This window comes from Saimiri boliviensis, chromosome 2, assembly GCF_048565385.1.
Source record: "Saimiri boliviensis isolate mSaiBol1 chromosome 2, mSaiBol1.pri, whole genome shotgun sequence".
NCBI classification, from domain to species: domain Eukaryota; kingdom Metazoa; phylum Chordata; class Mammalia; order Primates; family Cebidae; genus Saimiri; species Saimiri boliviensis.
Genome location: NC_133450.1, coordinates 229,132,602 through 229,151,983, shown reverse-complemented (window position 1 = coordinate 229,151,983; position 19,382 = coordinate 229,132,602). Strand labels below are relative to the sequence as shown.

The window sequence follows — 19,382 nt, the reverse complement described above, 5'->3', positions numbered from 1 at the left end:
AGTTCCCAAGGAAATAATGTTTGTGCTAATAACTAAGGAATAACTCCTATGTGTGCGCAAAGCTTTCCAGCTTACGATGCACCTTCACAGAGGTTCTCTCATTAGGTTACAGATAGGAGGTCCTTTTAGGGTCCATATCCTTTCTAACCCTGGCCTGCACCCAATAATTTCCATGGGCTTCTCTCCCTTGTTGGTGTCTGTTGTGCTTTCTGTGATGCTATGTGCAGCTCACCTCTGCTCAGATGAGCTTTAAAAACTTTATGTTATGATTCAGTAGAAAGAAGAATACAGTGAACCTTTGTGGACCCATCTCCAGCTTCAGCAATGAACACTTTGCCTGTCTTTATGTAGCACTGCAAAGATCCTTCTCCAGCCTGTGCCCACAAACCCTGCTGGCTCACAAAACATCCCTACCCAGCAAGCCACAAGAATAGTGTTCACGCTGCCAAGGTGAAGATGCCCAGGAGCATGCCTGCTGGGTTTTGATGCCTTTAGTTCTCTGCTCAGATCACTCTGCCGCTGCGGCATTTAGTGATGCATATAGTGTGCTGGGCTCTTGGCATGTGCCCATCACTGAGCCAGAGCTATGATGGCATCAAGAAGGCAGTAACGCAGATCCTGGCCTCAGGCACTTATAGACAAATAGGGAGATATGACATGTATATAAATAGCTGCAATTCAAGCTCAAAACCCACTGCCTGAATGAATCACCTGCATCTCCTTCCAGCTCAAGCCCTTGACACTCCTCTCAAAACCCAAGTGTCCACTTTAGGAACTATCTGCAGCTGCCCTGATGACAACAGGCTGTGCCTCCCTCCCTTTGCACATGTGCATTCCTCAGCCTGGAATGCTGTCTTGGGTGTGGTCACTGGCATGGGAGGTTGAACTCCTCGCCTTTGCCAAAGCTGTTCACTTCCTAATCCTGGGAACCTATGAATATGTTGCCTTACGCGGCAAAAGCAGCTTTGCAGGTGGAACTAAGTTAAGGATCTCTAGGTGGAGAGATTATCCTGGTTTATCCAGGAGGGCCCAATGGCATTACAAGGGTCCTTATGAGAGCAAAGAGAGGCTGGGTGTGGTGGCTTATGCCTTTAATCTCAGCACTTTGGGAGGCCAAGGCAGGTGGATCACCTCAGGTCAGGAGTTTGAGACCAGCCTGGCCATCATAGTGAAACCCCGTCTCTACTACGAATATGAAAATTAGCCAGGTGTGTTGGTGGGTGCCCATAATCCCAGCTACTCGGGAGGCTGAGGTAGAAGACTCGCTTGAACCCAGGAAGTGGAGGTTGCAGTGAGCCAAGATCATGCTATTACACTCCAGCATGGGTGACAGAATGAGACTCTGTCTCAAAAAAATTTAAAAAAAGAGCAAAGAGAGAGCCATAAGGGCAGAGGCAGAGATCGGAGAGAAGATGTCACATTACTGGCTTTGAGATGAAGAAAGGGGCCATAAGCCAAGAAATGTGAGTGGCCTCTAGGAGCTGGAAATGGCAAGGAAACATGCTAGCCTAGAACACCCAGAAGGAGCCAGCCCTGCTAACATCTGGTCTTTAGCTTAGCAAAACTGATTTCAGGTGTCTGATTACCAGAACTGAGATAAATCATCTGTGTTGTTTAAGCTGCCGAGTTTGTAGCAATCTTTTACAGCAGCCATAGAAAACCAATATACCTGGCTAATATCTAGCAGTCCTCCAAGACCCAGGTCAGCTGCCACCTCTCTGGGAAGTGTTTTCTGACCACATCTCACTGCTGTCGCATCGCCTCTGCCCTGCAGGCCAGAGTGGATGACCCTGCCTTGTGAACTTCATACTTAACTTCTATCACATCACAGACCATAGTACATTCCAACTGCGTGTTTACTTGCTTATCTCTGGTACAGGCTGTGAGCTCCTTGGCCCAGGAACTACACATTTCTGTATTTCCAGCCCTGGGCACAGCACAGGGCGAGCATTCAACATCTATTTGTGTAATGAATAATGAAGACCATGAGAACTAAACACAGACAGCAAGACAGGTCAGAGAGGGAGTGGTTGCTTCTAATTGAGGAAGAGGCATACTTCTCCTGGTAGAAGTGGCATGTGAGTAGTGAATCGCATCTCCAGGGAGACTAGAGTTAGTCATTAAGGTTAGATGGCAAATGGAAACATCTGTGTTCACTTAAATTTAGTATTGGAATGGAATGAAAGCATTGCCATCCGTCAGATATGTACTGACTGCAAAACTAAAAGATGATATCCAGTGTCTAGAACATGGCCGGGTCCCCGGTGGTCATTTTCTAGATCCCGGCCTCAGTGCTGCTCTCCCTGTGGGGACACTCTTGACCTACGCCACCTGGAGACCTTGAGTGTGCCACAGGTGGAGTTCCCGGGGAGCAGATCTGAGATGGAGATTAGCAGGTGAGGCATTTATTAGGGCATGCTCCTGGGATCAATACTATTTTCACTTTACTCTGTGGTTTTCTGAGAAGTGTCTTTATAAGCACCACCAGCTCTGTTTGGAAAAGTGAATGAATTTGGGTCAGCAAGTCCTCAGGAGCCATAAAGCTTCGATGGGGCTGTTGCCATGGAAACCACACATTCCTTCATTAAATAACAAAATGGACAGTGGCCGGGAACCTGGAGTCTGGGTCTCTGCTCCCTTGAAGATACAGAAACTGGGCCTGCCATGGCCCCTGTGCCACCCAGATTTAATTAGTTTAGTGTTTAATTAGATCCAAACGCAACCGCTCTGCATCCCTCTTGCACAGGGAGGAGGGATGCGCTTATCTTACAGAACTTCACAGTAGAAAAATAGCAGATGAGGTGTGGAGATGAACTTGGAGGAGATGGAAAAGATAAAAGTCTGTGTTTGCTGGGTCCTTCTCCAGGGCTCATGGAGCAAAACACACATACCAGTGCGTTACTCACACTTACACTTGCATAATGGTTTTGGGTACGTGCTTGTCTCCACCGCTGCCTGTGACAGTGGAAGTGTGTCTTGTTCACCCTTTCAGCACTTGCTGTCTAATCCAGTATCAGGCAACTAGAAGAATGCCTGACACACCAAGTTTGTGCAAAGCAGAGATAGCAGAATGTGAGGGAGACTGACAAATGAATTATCATCTGGAAAAGTTGAACATGGGCCAAAGTGAGGAGTGGAAATGAAAGAAGAACCAGGAAAAGAAAGCAGGTGAAAGGATGAGGGGAGCTGCCCAAATGCATTCTCTCCTGGACAGCTGGCCTTAAACTTGTGTTCCCCTTGCAGTGAAAGGACAAATCTTCACAATAGTGGTGCTCAGACGGAAGGAGTTCTAGCTTAGCATCAAAAGAGACAGGTTCAAATTCTGCCTCTGCCTTCGACCTCTCTGACTCTGATTTTCCTCTTTGAGAGTGAGGATAACAATATCATCATCAACTCCACAGGGGCACGAGGAAAATAATGCAACGTAGTGTTAAGTTGGGATGTTTTCCTGGGTAGAGAGGGACATTTGATGATTTGAATCTGAAACCACAACCAGTCCTGCGTTCAGTTTGCTCATACAAGAATCCAAGAAGGTTAAAATATGCATGAATAAGGCTCAGTGCCACCCAACACATGAGAGCAGCAGTGCTGCTGTAGCTACTTTTGTCCAGAGAGCTGTCCAACCTCCTGAAAGTGTCAAACTGTACACAGAGATCCAGCCCTTGGCCTGCAACACTTTCTCAGACATCCAGTCTCTATAGAGGATGCTCTGAGTCACTGAGATCATATCTTATTTCTAAGGCCCATTCCTATCTTTTTCAGTGAGTTGGAAAAGGTGCTGACCCTTGAAGGTTATTATCACAAGGCACAAACAAATTCTGTGTGTGATCTTTCTGCTCAAGTTTTGGCTATGTAGTATTGATTTGAGAATGCTAGATTGTGTGTGTGTGTGTGTGTGTGTGTGTGTATGTGTGTGTGTGTGTGTGTGTGTGTGTGTGAGAGAGAGAGAGAGAGAGAGAAACAGGATTTTCTTTTTTGAAACGCCAACCTGAAAGAGTTAAGAAGCATCTAACATTTCCATGTCCCCAAAGCAAAATATGGAAAGGAGCCCATTCTCAATGTCAAAAACTGCTTCAGAAACATTTTTGAAATTGAGAGAAGAGATTCCACTATTCATGGGGCAAATGCAGCTCACAAACCTGGCCTCATCCAACATGCCCATCCATTTTTGCATGTTGGGTCTTTTTTCTAAATTATGATTCAATTCTATTTTAAGAGATTCAGAAAATATGGTGGTAACAACTTGGGCAAAATCATCTTTCTGAATTTGGCACTCTAAGGGCAGAATTTTTCTAAGGGTGGAACCATAGCCAGATAGCAATCAGAAGCTGGAAAATCCTGCTATCGACCCTATTTACAAAAATCATCTCTGTTTTAGTACCATGGCTGATTGTCATTTTACTCAATTATGCAAGGCTTGGCTGGGTCCCTGAGTCCCTTGGCAATGCACTGAGGCCACGAATGTGGGGTGGCAGCTTCCCTCACTGACAATCCCTCTTCTTCAGGTTCATTTTGACAAGCATATTTGCCCGATCACTGAGCATTGCTATTTTCTTACTCTTACTGTCTGCTTTGTAATTTCATTTCTTCTTATTCCCGGTAAATTTCCTGACACCTCAAATCTGCCATCTTTTCTGAAGATACTCTTAAGGGAGAGGGCTCCTCCAAAAATATAGTGAGATACTGCCTGGAGTACATACTGATTCAGAGTTGGAATAATGCAGTAACATGAAATAAATTTCAACACAGACCTGAGAAACTAGTGAAGATGAAATAGAAGAGCAAAAACAAAAGAAAATCAAAATCCATATGAAATGCTTCAGAAAAATATGAACATTAATGGGAAGGTAGTAAGACTGACAGGAGTTCTTATTTGACATCATTGGTGTGATAGAATATTGTATGACATGACAAATGATCATGTGTTTTAAAGTACAAGTGGTTTAGGAGAGACAAGGTAAAACAGAGGTTGTGTCCTTTGTAAGAATACTGAAATTATATTCTTCTTCTCATATATTTTAGAGATCACAGAAACAGTGTCTTTGTTAAGGTAAAAGACAAAACATAAAAGAAATTTTTATGGTAAGACCTCATTATGCCCAGTTCCCACTATAGTGTTTAAAACACAGAGGGAAATAAAAAACAAAAAAAAACTCCCAAACCTGTCAACTAAGATGCATGAGAACGTTTGGTTAATCTGTCTGAGTTCCTTTGGGTCAGGATCACTGTGGCAAGATCTATTGCAAATGGAGAATCTTTAGTCTCCTGATAGCTTCTGGATGTGCGCTGTTCAAGATGGTAGCCAAGAGTCACAGGTGGCTAGTGATGATTTGAAATTTGGCAAGTCTAAATTGAGATGTATTTTAGGTAAAAAATACATAACAGATTTTGAGACCTTGGTAGAAATAAAATAATGTAAACTATCTGATTAATATTTTATATTAATAATACATTGAAATGATAGTATGGATATGTTGAGTTAAATAAACTATACTGATAAAATAAGTTTCATATGTTTCTTTTTACTTTTTAAATATGCATACTAAGAAGTTCAAAATTACAAATGTGACTTGCAACTATGGCTCACATTATTCTTCTATTGGACTTCACTGTTCTATAAAAGCCACCTCCATAGGCCATTAGTGAGCCAAACTCCTTGGGAATGTTGGAAAACATTTCTAAACTACAAAACTGAGATAGAATTAACGCAGACACACTGGTAAGCTTGTTACAGACAATGATTAACCATGCATTTAGAGCAAGCCTTGATCACAATGCTGCATACTGCATGAACTTCTAACAGTAGGGTCTTTCCTAAAAATAGGTAGAGGAAGTGTCTATCAAAGTCTTACAAAATTGAGCTTTGGAGGAGTGTATTTTAATGAATTCATGGATAGAAAGAACTTGGTAGAAATAAAATCTTAGAAACTCGAGAGAGTGCAATAGGTAGCTTCCCAACGTCCCTACAAATATAAAAACTAATTAAATGATTGCATGAAGAGAATAACGATCACAAAAACTCAGATAGTGTTGGCTATGTGCTAGAAAACAATCCTCTCCGTATAACAACTCAGTTAGTTGTATGTAACTCCTTTGACAGGACTTAATTATGCACCAAGTGACAACCTCAAATACAAGATTTATAGCCAGGGTGTTCACTGCTATCTTTATTTTCTCAGCCATACTGGCTCTTCCAGCTCAGATCTAACAAGGCAACTATCCAAAGGGAAACAGGAGGTTAAGTTCTGATTCACATACTTTAAACTGTTTGCAATAATATGGTGGATAAAATTGACAGTTTATGCTTGCATACTATATCAAGTTGTATATTAGAAATATTATGTCTTTGGATAGGAAACTAATTCATAACAACTGTTAATTGGAGAAATACTGAATCAAAAGAGTCAATAAGAAGTTGACCTCCAATGTGGATAACTGCAATATATTTACAGGCTTTAAATACACCAGCATAAAATTTTCCAATAAAATGTAGATATAAAGGAGCCAGTGGATTATGGGAGCCCATGGTTTGATTTGTCCACCATGTTAAAGTAAATTAAAAAGCAGCACAACTATTTCAATGCATACGTTCCAGAGATACAAAGGTGTGAAACGAATCCTCCAGCTATGTTTGATGACAGATGAGTCCTCATGAGAGTGAAATGCACTGTTTTGTTTTAGCTTTTCTGAAAATGTGGCTAAATTGAAGATAAGCCAGAAATGCGGGTCACTAAAGTGATTAAGAAGATAAAAAACAGATCCCTGACCCAAGATTTAAAGCTGAAGTTATTAGGAAAGGGATATTGATATAGGAACTTAATAACTGGGACCTACTTAATTCAAATGCCTAACTCTCTATCTTAAAATGCGCTCCTGTATGCATGCACAGACACACACACACACACACACACACACACACACAGAGACACACACACCCACACTTGGGTGCATGCATCAGAAAAAAAAAAAAAGGCATGTACCCAAAGAACAATAGAAATCTAATCTATTAAGCAACATCTGGACAACATCAAACGATCACAGACATTATTAAAATTTTACACTGTCGGTTCCTAGATCCTTGTAAGTGTTGAATTGTTAGTGCTTCCTGCAACATTACGTCCTGTAGACACAAACTATGTTTTTAGAGTAACACTAACAAATGTCTTCTTAAATAACTAATCTTTTCATCACCAATTTCCATTTTGTGGGAACAAGGATTTCACATGCCAATGTAAGTGGAAACATGGGCAGGAGGCACAGGGAAAGGAGGAATGGGAGAGGGACTTCACAATTAACGAAGACTTGAAAACTGATACAATGACTATCATAAAAAATAAAAAGAAAGAATGAAAAGAGGCATCTGTATTAGAAATAACCTTGCCTGGGTGGGGCACTTGCCTGGGTAGAGCGCGTGAGTCAATTAACTCTTGATGCTTTTTCTCTTTTTTTTTTTTTTTTTTTTTTTTTGGATACGAAGTTTCGCTTTTGTTACCCAGGATGGAGTGCAATGACGCGATCTCGACTCACCGCAACCTCCACCTCCTGGGTTCAGGCAATTCTCCTGTCTCAGCCTCCTGAGTAGCTGGGATTATAGGCATGCACCACCACGCCCAGCTAATTTTGTTTTTTTGTATTTTTAGTAGAGACGGGGTTTCACCATGTTGACCAGGATGGTCTCGATCTCTTGACCTCGTGATCCACCCGCCTCAGCCTTCCAAAGTGCTGGGATTACAGGCTTGAGCCACCGTGCCCGGCTTTTTTTTTTTTTTTTAACTGTTCTAGAATTGAAGAGAATGTGATTTTCTTGTGAGCCCTTATACTGCTCTTGCACAGATTCTGAGACCAATGGCTCTGGTTGCTTCTATTCCCCAAGATGGCCTCTTTTGTTCCACGTGACCACCTCAGATGAATGGATGGAAGGTAGGTGTCCTGGCATAAAGAATAAGTGGCATTGCAGATGACTAATTGAAATAACTGGACCATAGTATTTTCCTTCTTAGGGAATCAGCAAGTGAGTCACAGAGGCAGTGTGGGCAGTGACTGGTATGAAAGCAGCAGGCAAATATTAGGGAGCAGCAGAGGCAAGAGACAGCTGCACTAGATTAGCAGGGGAGCCCCAAGGAGATTCCCGGATGTCTCCTGCCGAGAAGATAAAGAAGGGACAGTCACCAGGGCTGCCTCAGATCCTGAGTGAGCTTTCAGATTTCAGCTCTTCCAGTCACAGGGAGGCTGAGCTCTCCCACAAATCCCATTTGAGTTGGTCATCTTTCATTTTCCTCTGTCAGATTTCTTCCTCCCTTTTTTTGGCTACAGCATCTCTAATATTCCTCCAGGAATATTACCAATGCTTCCTCATGTTCAGTCCATTTGGGTTGGATAGAGCAGACCCCAACTTTTATCTCCAAGGGTAGGTATGTGATCTGGGCCTGGATAATCAGAATGTTCCATTCTTCTGGCCAGAGGGTCTAGTGACACAGCCCAAGACAGGCCAATAAAAGCGATCCCTTGGATTTTTACATAGCTGTTTGGAAGGAGGAGCTCTCTTTGTTTTGAGTTGTAGGGATGGCAGGATCTAACCTCTGAGTCATCACTGCCAAGTATTTACCACAATGTGGAAAGAACCTGCCTGAGAAGTAAGCCAATACAGAGGGAAGCAGAGTCAAGGGATGGCAAAGACGAGAAAGCGAATTGTTCATTCATGAATCTAATGTTGACTGAAGCTGGGATATCTGTAGGTAGGTTTTCTAGTAGCATGGATTTCTAGGAGCCAATAAATTCCTTTTTCTGCTCAAGCCAGCTTGAGTTGGGTTTCCAATGAACATTATATTGTTATTTTTATAAAAGCTGATTATAATATTTTGCTTGTATTCCCCTGAGGCCTAAACACTCCCTGAGGAATCCAGTATATCTTATTTCCACTTACTCCCTTGAATTAAATTTCTACTTGGGAAAGAACATGTCTCACATCCTTGCATACAAACGACATAACTAACACACTCCTTTATACTATTTGATAAGTGTCCTTGTGTTGGATTTCCTCAATTTGGGTCACCAGGGCATATGTAAAATTCAGTAAATGAAAACGTGGTGTCCAGGGAGCACTGGACTCTGTTTAAGTTTTAGGTTTGACATTAAATGATCACTTTTAAGCTATGTGAACTTAGATGGGTCATTTATCTTCTTTGGGTTCCTGTTCCTTCATTGGCAAAATGGTGGAGTTAAGCTAAAGAATATCAATATTAGCTCTATGTATCTATATAGTGATTCAATCATTTCTAAAATAATTTCTTGTTTGATTACATTATTCCATATATATCATCTTTACTGTTTCTTTCAGCTATAAAAGTCTATTACTATCAATAGATCATGAAATTATTTCCCTATCTAGAAATGCCAACTGCCAACTCTTTTATTTATTTATTTATTTATTTATTTATTTTTGAGTTGGGGTCTCATTCTGTCACCCAGGGTGGAGTGCCGTTGCACAATCTCAGCTCACTACAACCTCTGCCTCCTAGGCTCAAGCAATCCTCCTACCTCAGCCTACCAAGTAGCTGGGATGACAGGTGTGTGCCACCACACCCAGCAAATTTTTTGTATTTTCTGTAGAGATGGGGTTTCATCATACTGCCGAAGCTGATCTTGAAATCCTGAGCTCAAGCAATCCATCTGCCTTGGCCTCCCAAAGTTTTGGGATTACAGGTGAGAGCCACTGCATCTGGCCCAACTCTTTATCAAAAGACTATTATTTTTATGAGATTTTTGTTCTTCTATACACCCACCCATTCTTTCCTTCACTCATTCAACAAGCATTTACTGCATACTACTATATACGGAGGCAATATGCTAAAAGGCACTATTGTCATGCTGGGGAATACGCTACTCTATTAGAGGAGACAGTGTGGGAATAGCTGAGAAACCTCAGCCAGATAGAAAGACAATACCATTATTAAATAAGCCCAGGAATACATATATAATTTTAAAATATTAACAAATGCTATAAAGGACAAGTACAGATGTTTAAATAGCATACATCGTGGAGATATGACCCAGATGGAGGAGCAAGCTAGGGGCATCCTCCCCAAAAAGGGACAACTTGAACTGAGAGCTGATGGGTGTGTGGGAGTTACCTGGACCAAGGGGCTAGGCAGGGGCCATCCTGACATGGAAATGGAAGAAACTTGTTGGATGCTTCTTGAGACCTGCCTCATTATGTGCTAGAGAGTTTATCAGAAAACTTTTCCAAAACTCTTGGTGGAGAAAAATATCATTTTCTCTCTGGACAAGAAAGAATTCAGAAACATGAAAAGCAAAAATCCTAAGTCAGATTCCAATGAAAGTGCTTGCTGAAGTCAAATTTTACCATTTTTTATTTTGCCAAGTCTTCTTCCTGTGCAACACCTCTGACTCACTTTAACTTACACCTTGGGGAAGTCACTTGACTTCCTTGAGTCTCAGTTTTCTCATCCATAAAACATGAGGCTTGGGTTATATATATGATTTCTAAGGTCTCTCTCCTATTCAGCATTTTATGTTTCTAGAAATACACCTGAGTTAGTAGGGAGGGGAGGAAAGACCATGAATCCCACAACACACACTTGTGGATATATTTAAAAAACAAAAATCAGTGTGGATTCATAGCACAAGGAAATGTTATAGGAACTGTAGCTTTGGAAATACAGGTTGGATGGAGCCAAAAATAGCTAATGCATCCACAGTTAATGCAGGGAAACTGCAATGAAGCGTTTCCTTGGCAATTGACTTACTTAAAGGTAAAGTAACTCAGTTTGACAAAGACTGGTTTCTCTGCTTCTCATCTTCTCTGTGGGTTCTTTGATTATGATTCAGTGCAAAGGGAAAAAATGGTTGATAGATCAATTTCACTAAAAAAACAAAGGTCATCCAAAAATGTCAACAAAGGGGCAATCCGGTTGGATCCAAACAAGCAGATACTCTGATGGGAGAGGCATGCTCAGCTCTGTGCACCCTCAAGTGTCATGCCATGCCTTAGGATCACTTCCACCCTAAACTGCTTCCTATGGATCCCTCAAGCTCTTAAATCATCAGCATCAGAATTTACAGGAATCTGACATCTGTCAATCTGAAAGTAAAGCCTTAGATTTCACACCAGAGTCAGCTCCTTCTAGAGAAGGAAAAAGGACAATAGCTGCTATTTCTTAGCATGCATAATCAATGCTGCAGGGGTTGCTAAGCAACAGCAGAAAGGCTGTCAAACACCCCTGGGTGTCTCCAATGGAAGAGGAGCAAGCCCGGCAGCCACTCCACAGAGGTGAGAAACTGTGCAGTCCCCGGCAGTTGCATTCAGTTCGTTTCATTCCTTTAAAAAATCCCTTCATTGTGGTCAGGGCTGAACCACAGACATTTGCTTCCCAGGCTCCTTTGGATAGTGTTTGAATAAACTTTCAATAGACCCGAAGCCCTAAAAATGAGCAGGTCAGGCTGACGAGTGGCAGCTCTGTGAAAGGTTCTTGGGTTATTCTGATACAATTTACCCTGGAGCTTGTGGAAGGTCCAGCTAAACCCTTATGTGGCTGAAGCCTCTGAATCCCAGAGAGTTGAAATAAACATTCTCTCTGAAGCTTGGAATTATTCTAGCAAACATAAGCAAAACTTCTGATTTAAAAAAATTCATGTGTAAGGTCACTGACCTGAGACTTGTTAGGTTTGTGACGGTGAACTTAGAATGAATTTTTAGTTTGCTGGCTCTTTGTCCTTATTTGAGATGATAGATGAGAGTTTCATTTGAATTTCAACAGGAATGAAACTAGCAAAGAGAAGAGTTGGAATGTAACAAAGAATTAAATCCTTTTTTTATCTTTTTTTTTTTTTAAGCAGTGTTGATTAAATAAGCACTCATCATAGGTCATTATTTTGCAAATACTTGGCAAAGCCAGGATGTGTGTGAAGACTAGACCCTAGGTCTGGTTCAGAGGTGGAACTAGGACAGTGATTGGAATATAAACCAGAGAGGGGTCTCACTGACAGTGGTAATGGGACATATGCCCAAACAAAAGCATGTCGTGGGCAGGAAAATGGAATGGCATAAGATGTCTTTTAAGGTCAGGCACGAGGCTAAACATTGCTGTCATCAGCTAACTCTTCCTTGTTAGTTTTCCAAGCCCTGAAGTCCTGTTTCAGCACATGTCTGGAAGGAAATGTAACACATAAGCTGAGGGTGCCCTGGATTCAGCTATGCAACACACTGTCCTTAAAGATATTGCAAGAAGTACAGAGAAGTAGGCATAGGACAAGAAGTGGTACTAAGAAGAAAGGCAATACCACTGAGAAATCTGTGGGCTCTATCTCTTCATCTGGCTGAGGTTTCTCAGCTATTCCTACACTGTCATATAAGATTCCCTAGTCTCCTGGGATTTCTGTACATTCACAGAGTTCACCTTGTGACACCAGGAAGTGAATGCAGAGTCTGAAGGTCTGACTTAGCTTCCTGGTTGGCAGTAAAATATGTGGGCCCAGAACACAAATCCAGGGTCTTACTTTTCCTTGTCTATAATGCATGGCTAGCCTAGGATTAGATGCTCCCAAAGATTCTTGCAGCTCTAACATGTGATCAAACTATGAATTTATAAAAATAGAGCCACCTTTTGGTCTCATTTAACCAAAAGGGGGAAAAAAAAGATATGGTAAGAAGAAGAAAGCAGAAACTGCAGATATAACACTGCCAAATATTCTGAACATTTTGTGCTAAACAATGACGAAACTTTTTAAGTAAAATAAAAGAGGAAGTAATAGCAAAAGCAAGAATTAAACATCTCCAAAATGACTGGAAGATTCTCACTTTGCCACCTTCTACCCTATTCGACCTCACATCTCTCTAGGATCTCCTTCCTCTCCTCTCTCCTCTGTCTGTCTCTCTCTCTCCATTTGCCTATCTTGAGGTGGTGACGTTTATTTGAAAAATGTTTACATTCGTGATTCCTAGGAAGGCCTGTACTTTATTTACCCCAAAGTGCAGATTTCAAGAGTCTTTTCTGAGAGTTTAGGAGTATCATGCCACCTTGGTTAGTTTCTTTTGGTGACAAAGAAACAAATGTACAGTTTTTCTATTTGGATAAACTTTAATAGAAACCATTTTTTCTGCCAGAGGTCTCCACGAATAATTTTATTTCTCTTCTCAGTTGCCCATTATGTATGTACTGAAACATTTTACTGTTAAGTATAATGGTAATGGAATAGACTCTTGATTTTCTAAAATGAAAAGTTGTCCTGGTTATAAGTAGTAAATAAACGCCATTTAAAAAAATGTTTCCTGTTTGGCAGAAATAAAGCACAGCAAATAACTCAATCATGTTAAGTCAAGAACTTATATTTTATTATATTAGTCATGTCCATATTGATTTGAAACTTCATTTTATAAATATACATCTTTTTAAGCATTTTTTATATATATTATCCATTATTCTGGTGAGTTTAAAAATTTTTGAAAAAGTATATGTAAAGTACTTGAAGCCTTTTGTGCTATTTTTGTTAATTCTTGTGTTTTAGAGAGCACAGTGGAAATTGTATCCTTTTCAATCATAATGCTTAGCTTATTGAAGACCAGGACTCCTTATTGAGTCTATGAGGACATGACTATGACGGAGGATTTTCAGTCTTCTTTCTTTATAATTTTTATTTTTATTTATTTATTTAACTTCAGGTGCATACTATATTTGGCGTTTCTCCCCATGTTATCCCTCCCCACCCCCTGCTGTCTCTCCCCTATCCCCCCTCAACTGGCCCCAGTGTGTGAAGCTTCTCTCCCTGAGTCCACGTGTTCTGATTGTTCAACACCCACCTATGAGTGAGAACCAGTCTTCTTTATTTTAGTAAGAACACCATGTCTCCTAGGGAGGTAAATTCCACAAGAGATGCCGTCCAGCCTGGGATTAAATCATGCCTGTGCTATATAAAACCCTGCAGATTTGTACGCATGTGGGAGGGTCAAGGTAGAGAACTGAGTGGCACAGAGGCTGAGAGGGGAAGTGAAGTCCACAGTCCTTCCTTCCAGAATCAAGAACCTGACACAAGCTTCAGCTGAGCATGGCACAAGCACTGAACAATCTGAGGAGATACATGTGAGTCTTCAGGACTCCGCTGGCTGAATTCTGTTTGGCCCATGGACTTCCATCCAAAATTCAGTTAGCATGGATTTGGAAGAGAAGCCCAGAGCTCCTCACAGCCTGCAGACATGTCAGTGGCCCCAAGAAGAACCTTTTACGGCTGGATGTGCTCCAAATGCCCTTTCCACTAACCATTTAGTTTAAAGGAATTTGGATACAGCTACCATAGCAGGAATGATTTACTCCTGCATTGGCCACCAAAATATAATAAAATAGAGTTAAATTTCCACACATGAGTGTGATCATGGATAATGAGACATTCTGGAATGTTCTCTTACCTTCACTGCCACCAAGATCTTGTCCTGCTCAGGACAGAGGTTATAGCATTCAGCTAGGAACACTTTTCCAAAGGCTCCTTCGCCTAGCTCCCTTTTCAGAACAATGTTATGTCGCTTGATGTGCTGAACAACTGCAAAACAAAGACAGAATGGAAATTGGAATTGAAGCATGCGGAGGTGAAGGCAGCGGTGGGGAGTCGGTGGCCTGCACCTGAGCTTCCAGGCCCAGAATCTCTCCTCTGCACATAATGAACCAAAAAAGCGGGGTGTCCATCTTCGCAGTCCACCCCAAATGGCTGGGAGAAAATTTCATCACCTTATTCTCCAGAACTCAATTATCGTTTCTGATGAAACTGAAATCGATACCTAGTTGGTGACTCCAAAATATCCAAGATAAACTTTATAGACTAAAAAGGGGGAGAAATGAGAAATTCACATTAATGGCAGGCTTCTTATAAGCCAGATGCTTTGCATATATTTGTTAGTAGTGTGTCCAGCGGGGCAAAGCAGAGATAGCCAGCAATCCTGAATTCTTTGTTAAGCCATCTCAGATTCGTAAGGGAGATAGAGTCAGAGGATACAAAAGGAAAGTGCAAGATCTGTGCCTTGTTAATTAAGGTTTTGGCCTCACCTGAGTTTTGGCCTTCTAGCGAGGTGGGCTAAAACATGATTGGACCTCACTGACTTCCTTGGTTTGGGTCAGAAACATCTAGACGTCTGCATGAAAGACTAGCTTCCTTAGCCCTGTTCTAAAACTATGGCCCAATCTTGGCTCTCCAAGGCCACGAATAGACAAAAACAGATGAATCCCAGGACAAGAGAATATTTTTCCCTGCAGTCTGGATCAGAGCTGGCTCAAGTTACTCATGCATATGCCCCCTTGGTGCACAAGGCAGGAGGCAATTAAGGATCCTAAGAAGCTCATTGGCTGCAAGGTGGAAACCAGAGGGGCAGCACACCCAAGGACAGAGCTCATGGAAGAGAGGCTCACAAGGAGACCCTGCAGAGGAGGAAACTATATGCAAGCTGCGCCTCCTCACTCAGCACGTTAAATGAGGCCCTTAGTACAGGAGTTCCACCGGGTCTTGGCGGGTATTGGTTTCTGAACTCCTTGCTGCTGTGTGGTACTGAATTAAAAAGAGATTGTGATGCCCTCTAGAGCTTGGAATGTGTGGCCAACTATATTCTCTCATTTTGTTCTCACAATCCTGTGACATAATCCTCTCTGCATTTTACAAGTGGGAAAACAGCCTGCAGGAATTTCAAAGACTCGCAGTCTGGGAATGGAATTGGGATTTGAAGCCGAGTCTGTAGGAATCCAGAGTTCATGTCTTTTCTTCTGCATTGCAAAGTCTCTTTTCAATTGTAAATTGTGTTAAACATGAGCAGAGATTTGATTTATATGAGAAAGAGAAAAAAGGAAAAACAATTGCCAGCCTTCCTCTATGCTTAGTTCATCCTTCAAAGCCCTGTTCAAATTCTTCCTCCCTCATAGAGCTTTCCGGGACCATTTTGAGGACCAAAGACCTCTCTCTGAACTCACATTCTGTCCTGGCTTGTGCTCAGTTATATTCTGATGTATCCCCCAATTATTTCACATCTGTAAACTCCCAAGGCTAAGAGCAAACCCTAAATATCTCCTGATGCCCCATGCAACTCAAAGTAGAGATTTGGTACTGTGGTGTAATTTAATAACATTTTTTAAAAAGTTTTTTTAATTGATGTGAACTGCATTATAAAAGCAACAGAAAATATAAACCATATTTCTGCAGTTTAATTTAAATGGCAGTAAATAATAATAATGAAATGGATATCTATGAACCCACCATCCCATTTAAGAAATAGGATACCACTAGTATCTTCGAAGCACCAATGTATTCTTTCCTGATTGTACCCACATTCCTACTCATCTCTCAGGGATAATTGTCCTCTTGAATCTTGTCTTAATCATTTCCTTTATAAGTTTACTATCAGGGCTACATCTCTAACAAGAGCTTGTTCAGCTTTGCCTGTTTTCGAACCTACGTTAAATAGAGTCATACTGTACATATTCTTACTGATCCTGCATCTCTCACTCAACAGTGTCCTTGAGATTGGGTTGTACTGTGTGTATAGTAGGAATTATTTCCCTTGTACCACTTTATAATAGTCTATGGACGGACTATACCACTGTTTATTTATGCCTTCTGTGTTGATGGACAGCTTGTTCAGTTTCTTTTTGGATACAACTTTATAGAAAATGCAAGTGGTAATTAAGATTTTGGTTTAATGGGATTTTTTTCCCCCTGATAATTCATGTGGTTCAGAGCTGTGAATGCTTCCGTGAGCCTCTGGAAACTCAGGGTGATAAAAATCTAAAGGTCTTTTCATGAGCAACAATATTGATGAATATAAGAACGTATATTAATTTCTCATGCTCCAGTAGCGATGCCTGAATTTAAGAGGCGAGAAATGTGTTCATTAGGTAGAGTGCCCATATAAAGACACAAATGTAATTCTTGCAGATAATTAGCTGCCCTGTTTAAATCTAATATTTAACTCCCTGGTTGTCACATGTTCATTGGGAATTAAATTCCCACTTGATTTACTTCTCATTCTAACCAGAGCAAGGCAAGTATTTTAGCTCTTTTTTTTTTTTTTGCATTTGATTTACATACCCTCTAACTTTTCATAGTCCAAGCAGGAGAAAAATTTGGCAAAAAATAAGTTGTTAAAGCCAAAGCCACAATTTCATCATTTCCAAAACAAAAGTGATTAAACCAGTTTTCCCGTGTTGACCTTGAAGGTAGTAAAGGTACCTCTTTAGCAAATGGGCTACTATATTTGCATTTATTGCTGTGTTGTGCTTTGGGGCGCTGATCATCTGAGCAGTGCCCTTTTGCCAATGTATTCTCTCTAAATGGAATAAATAGCTTTTATAAGACTGAGCTACTTAGGGGTACAGGCAACAATTTTGTATTTGTATTCCTGACAGGGCCTCACAGTGCTGTGTATACAATCAGTGCTTTGTAAATATCTGTGAAAAAATACATTTAATAATAATAACCACAGACAAATACTACTGACTATGTTATTTGGGTTCATTGAGGACAGCTCTAAGTATGTAGGTGATAAAGTGGCTCAGTTCTCTCAGATGGCAGGAGTGGGGAGAACATCTAATCCATAGCTTCCACATCATTGAACTAAGAATGTCTTCCCATCCTCCTCTAAGAGGGCATCCAAACTTATCCTAACTTGCCCATTTTCCATTTCTCTACAACACCACAGGAAGTCCCTGGTTATCCAGACACTATCCTCCCAACGTGGCTCGTTCATGTCCCTTCACCTCCCCTGGACACCCTTCCTCGATGTGCTCTGAGCTCACTGCCTGTGAGTTACGTGATTCCACAAGCTCCTTATTTCCTCAACTCTCCTTAAACATCCCTTTACCTCCCTGAGTTAAATAAAATCTTGGCAATGCACCAAAGATGCCCAAGCCTCTCAGCTGGATGCCATCTCCGTCCCTCATCTGCAGGTACTTCAGGGCTTGCACACCTGATTATTCCGATCGTTTACTCCCTCTCCCTCCTGCTAGAGCCCCAGCTGTCTTGAAGCTTCTATCTTAGGAAGCCATTAGCTTGCACCACCTCTGCTGACATCATGGTTGCTCCTCTCACCCACTGAGCTCTGGGCCCACATTTTTCCTCTTCACCCTACCAATGCCTTCCTTCTCAGGGTCCAGGCTCAGAAAGGCTCAGTAACCTGCCTAAGCTGTAAAAACACTGGGCTGCCATTTCTCCTGCACCTTTCAACAGTGGAGCTAAGAGGCCAGACATCCAAAGGTTTAATTTGGCTGACTGTATGACATTAGACTGACTTTTCCTGAGAGCAAGATTTTTTTTTGTAATGAAGGAAGCGATGCCCTGATTCACATTTTAGACAAACTCTTATCTCATTGTGGTTTAAGGCTTTGAATATCACTGTCTTGAAGGGCTCTATGGACATTTCGATTCACTTTACTCAAAATATCCTGAGTGAAGCATGCCTAAGGATTCCATGATAAATAAGTTATCACATAAGCAAGTAGAATTCTCACATTCCTCCTTTCTCTGTAATCAGCCAATTGGCTGCTCTTAATTTTGGAGACTTGAGCAAAATCACCTCAAACCCAACATGAAGAACTGTAATAAAAAATAAATAAGAGGCCAGGTGCGGTGGGTCGCACCTATAATCCCAGCACTTTCAGAGGCCAAGGCAGACAGATGACTTGAGATCAGGAGTTTGAGACCAGCCTGGCCAACATGGTAAAACCCTGTCTCTATTAAAAATACAAAAATTAAATGGGCGTGGTGGCACACATCTGTAATCCCAGCTACTCAGGAGTCTTAGTCAGGAGAATTGCTTGAGCCAGGGAGATAGATGTTGCAGTGAGCCAAGATTGTGGCACTGCATTCCAGCCTGGGTGAGAGAATGAGACTCTGTCTCAAAAAAAAAAAAAAAAAAAAAAAAAAAAAAAAACCCAAACTGTACCATGAATGACTTCCTAGATTTGAAGGAAAACTCAAAACAATCACCAGTTTAAAAAAGTTTTATAGAAAAAATTCTTTTTAAAATTCACCCTGCCAAAGGAAAAGGAGGAATCAAATAAGAGCTGTAGAAAATACAGCACCGAACTCATGTGATCTGCACCCTGTCTGGGCATCTCTGTCACTGATGGGATTTTTCGGAATAGAAATGTGGTGCTCTTGGTCATTTGTCCCATGAGTACCAGAAGTGAACTGACTTCCAGCTTTGTGTTGGTATCACATTAGAATTCTGAAAAATGCATTTTATCACAATGTGTCTTCGGCAGTTGACATAGATGCTTGTAGTTTCAGGTTGCTTAAATCAAATTTCTGGTATAGACTCCTCCCAGAAGTACACATTCTATATATATACACAGGCAATAGATGAAGTATTACTCCATGTCTATACCCATTGCTAT

The 19,382-nt window shown here is 41.2% G+C and overlaps 1 protein-coding gene across 6 annotated transcripts in view; it reads right to left on the bottom strand.

The window, feature by feature from the left end:
• NTRK2 (neurotrophic receptor tyrosine kinase 2) overlaps positions 1-19,382 on the bottom strand; it is a 352,403-nt gene that overhangs the window by 77,464 nt on the left and 255,557 nt on the right. For all 6 annotated transcript variants that reach the window (XM_003941128.4, XM_003941127.4, XM_074395485.1 and 3 more), the window contains one exon: positions 14,420-14,550. In XM_003941128.4, the coding sequence (XP_003941177.1) occupies positions 14,420-14,550 (131 nt within the window). The remainder of the gene's footprint in view (positions 1-14,419; positions 14,551-19,382) is intronic.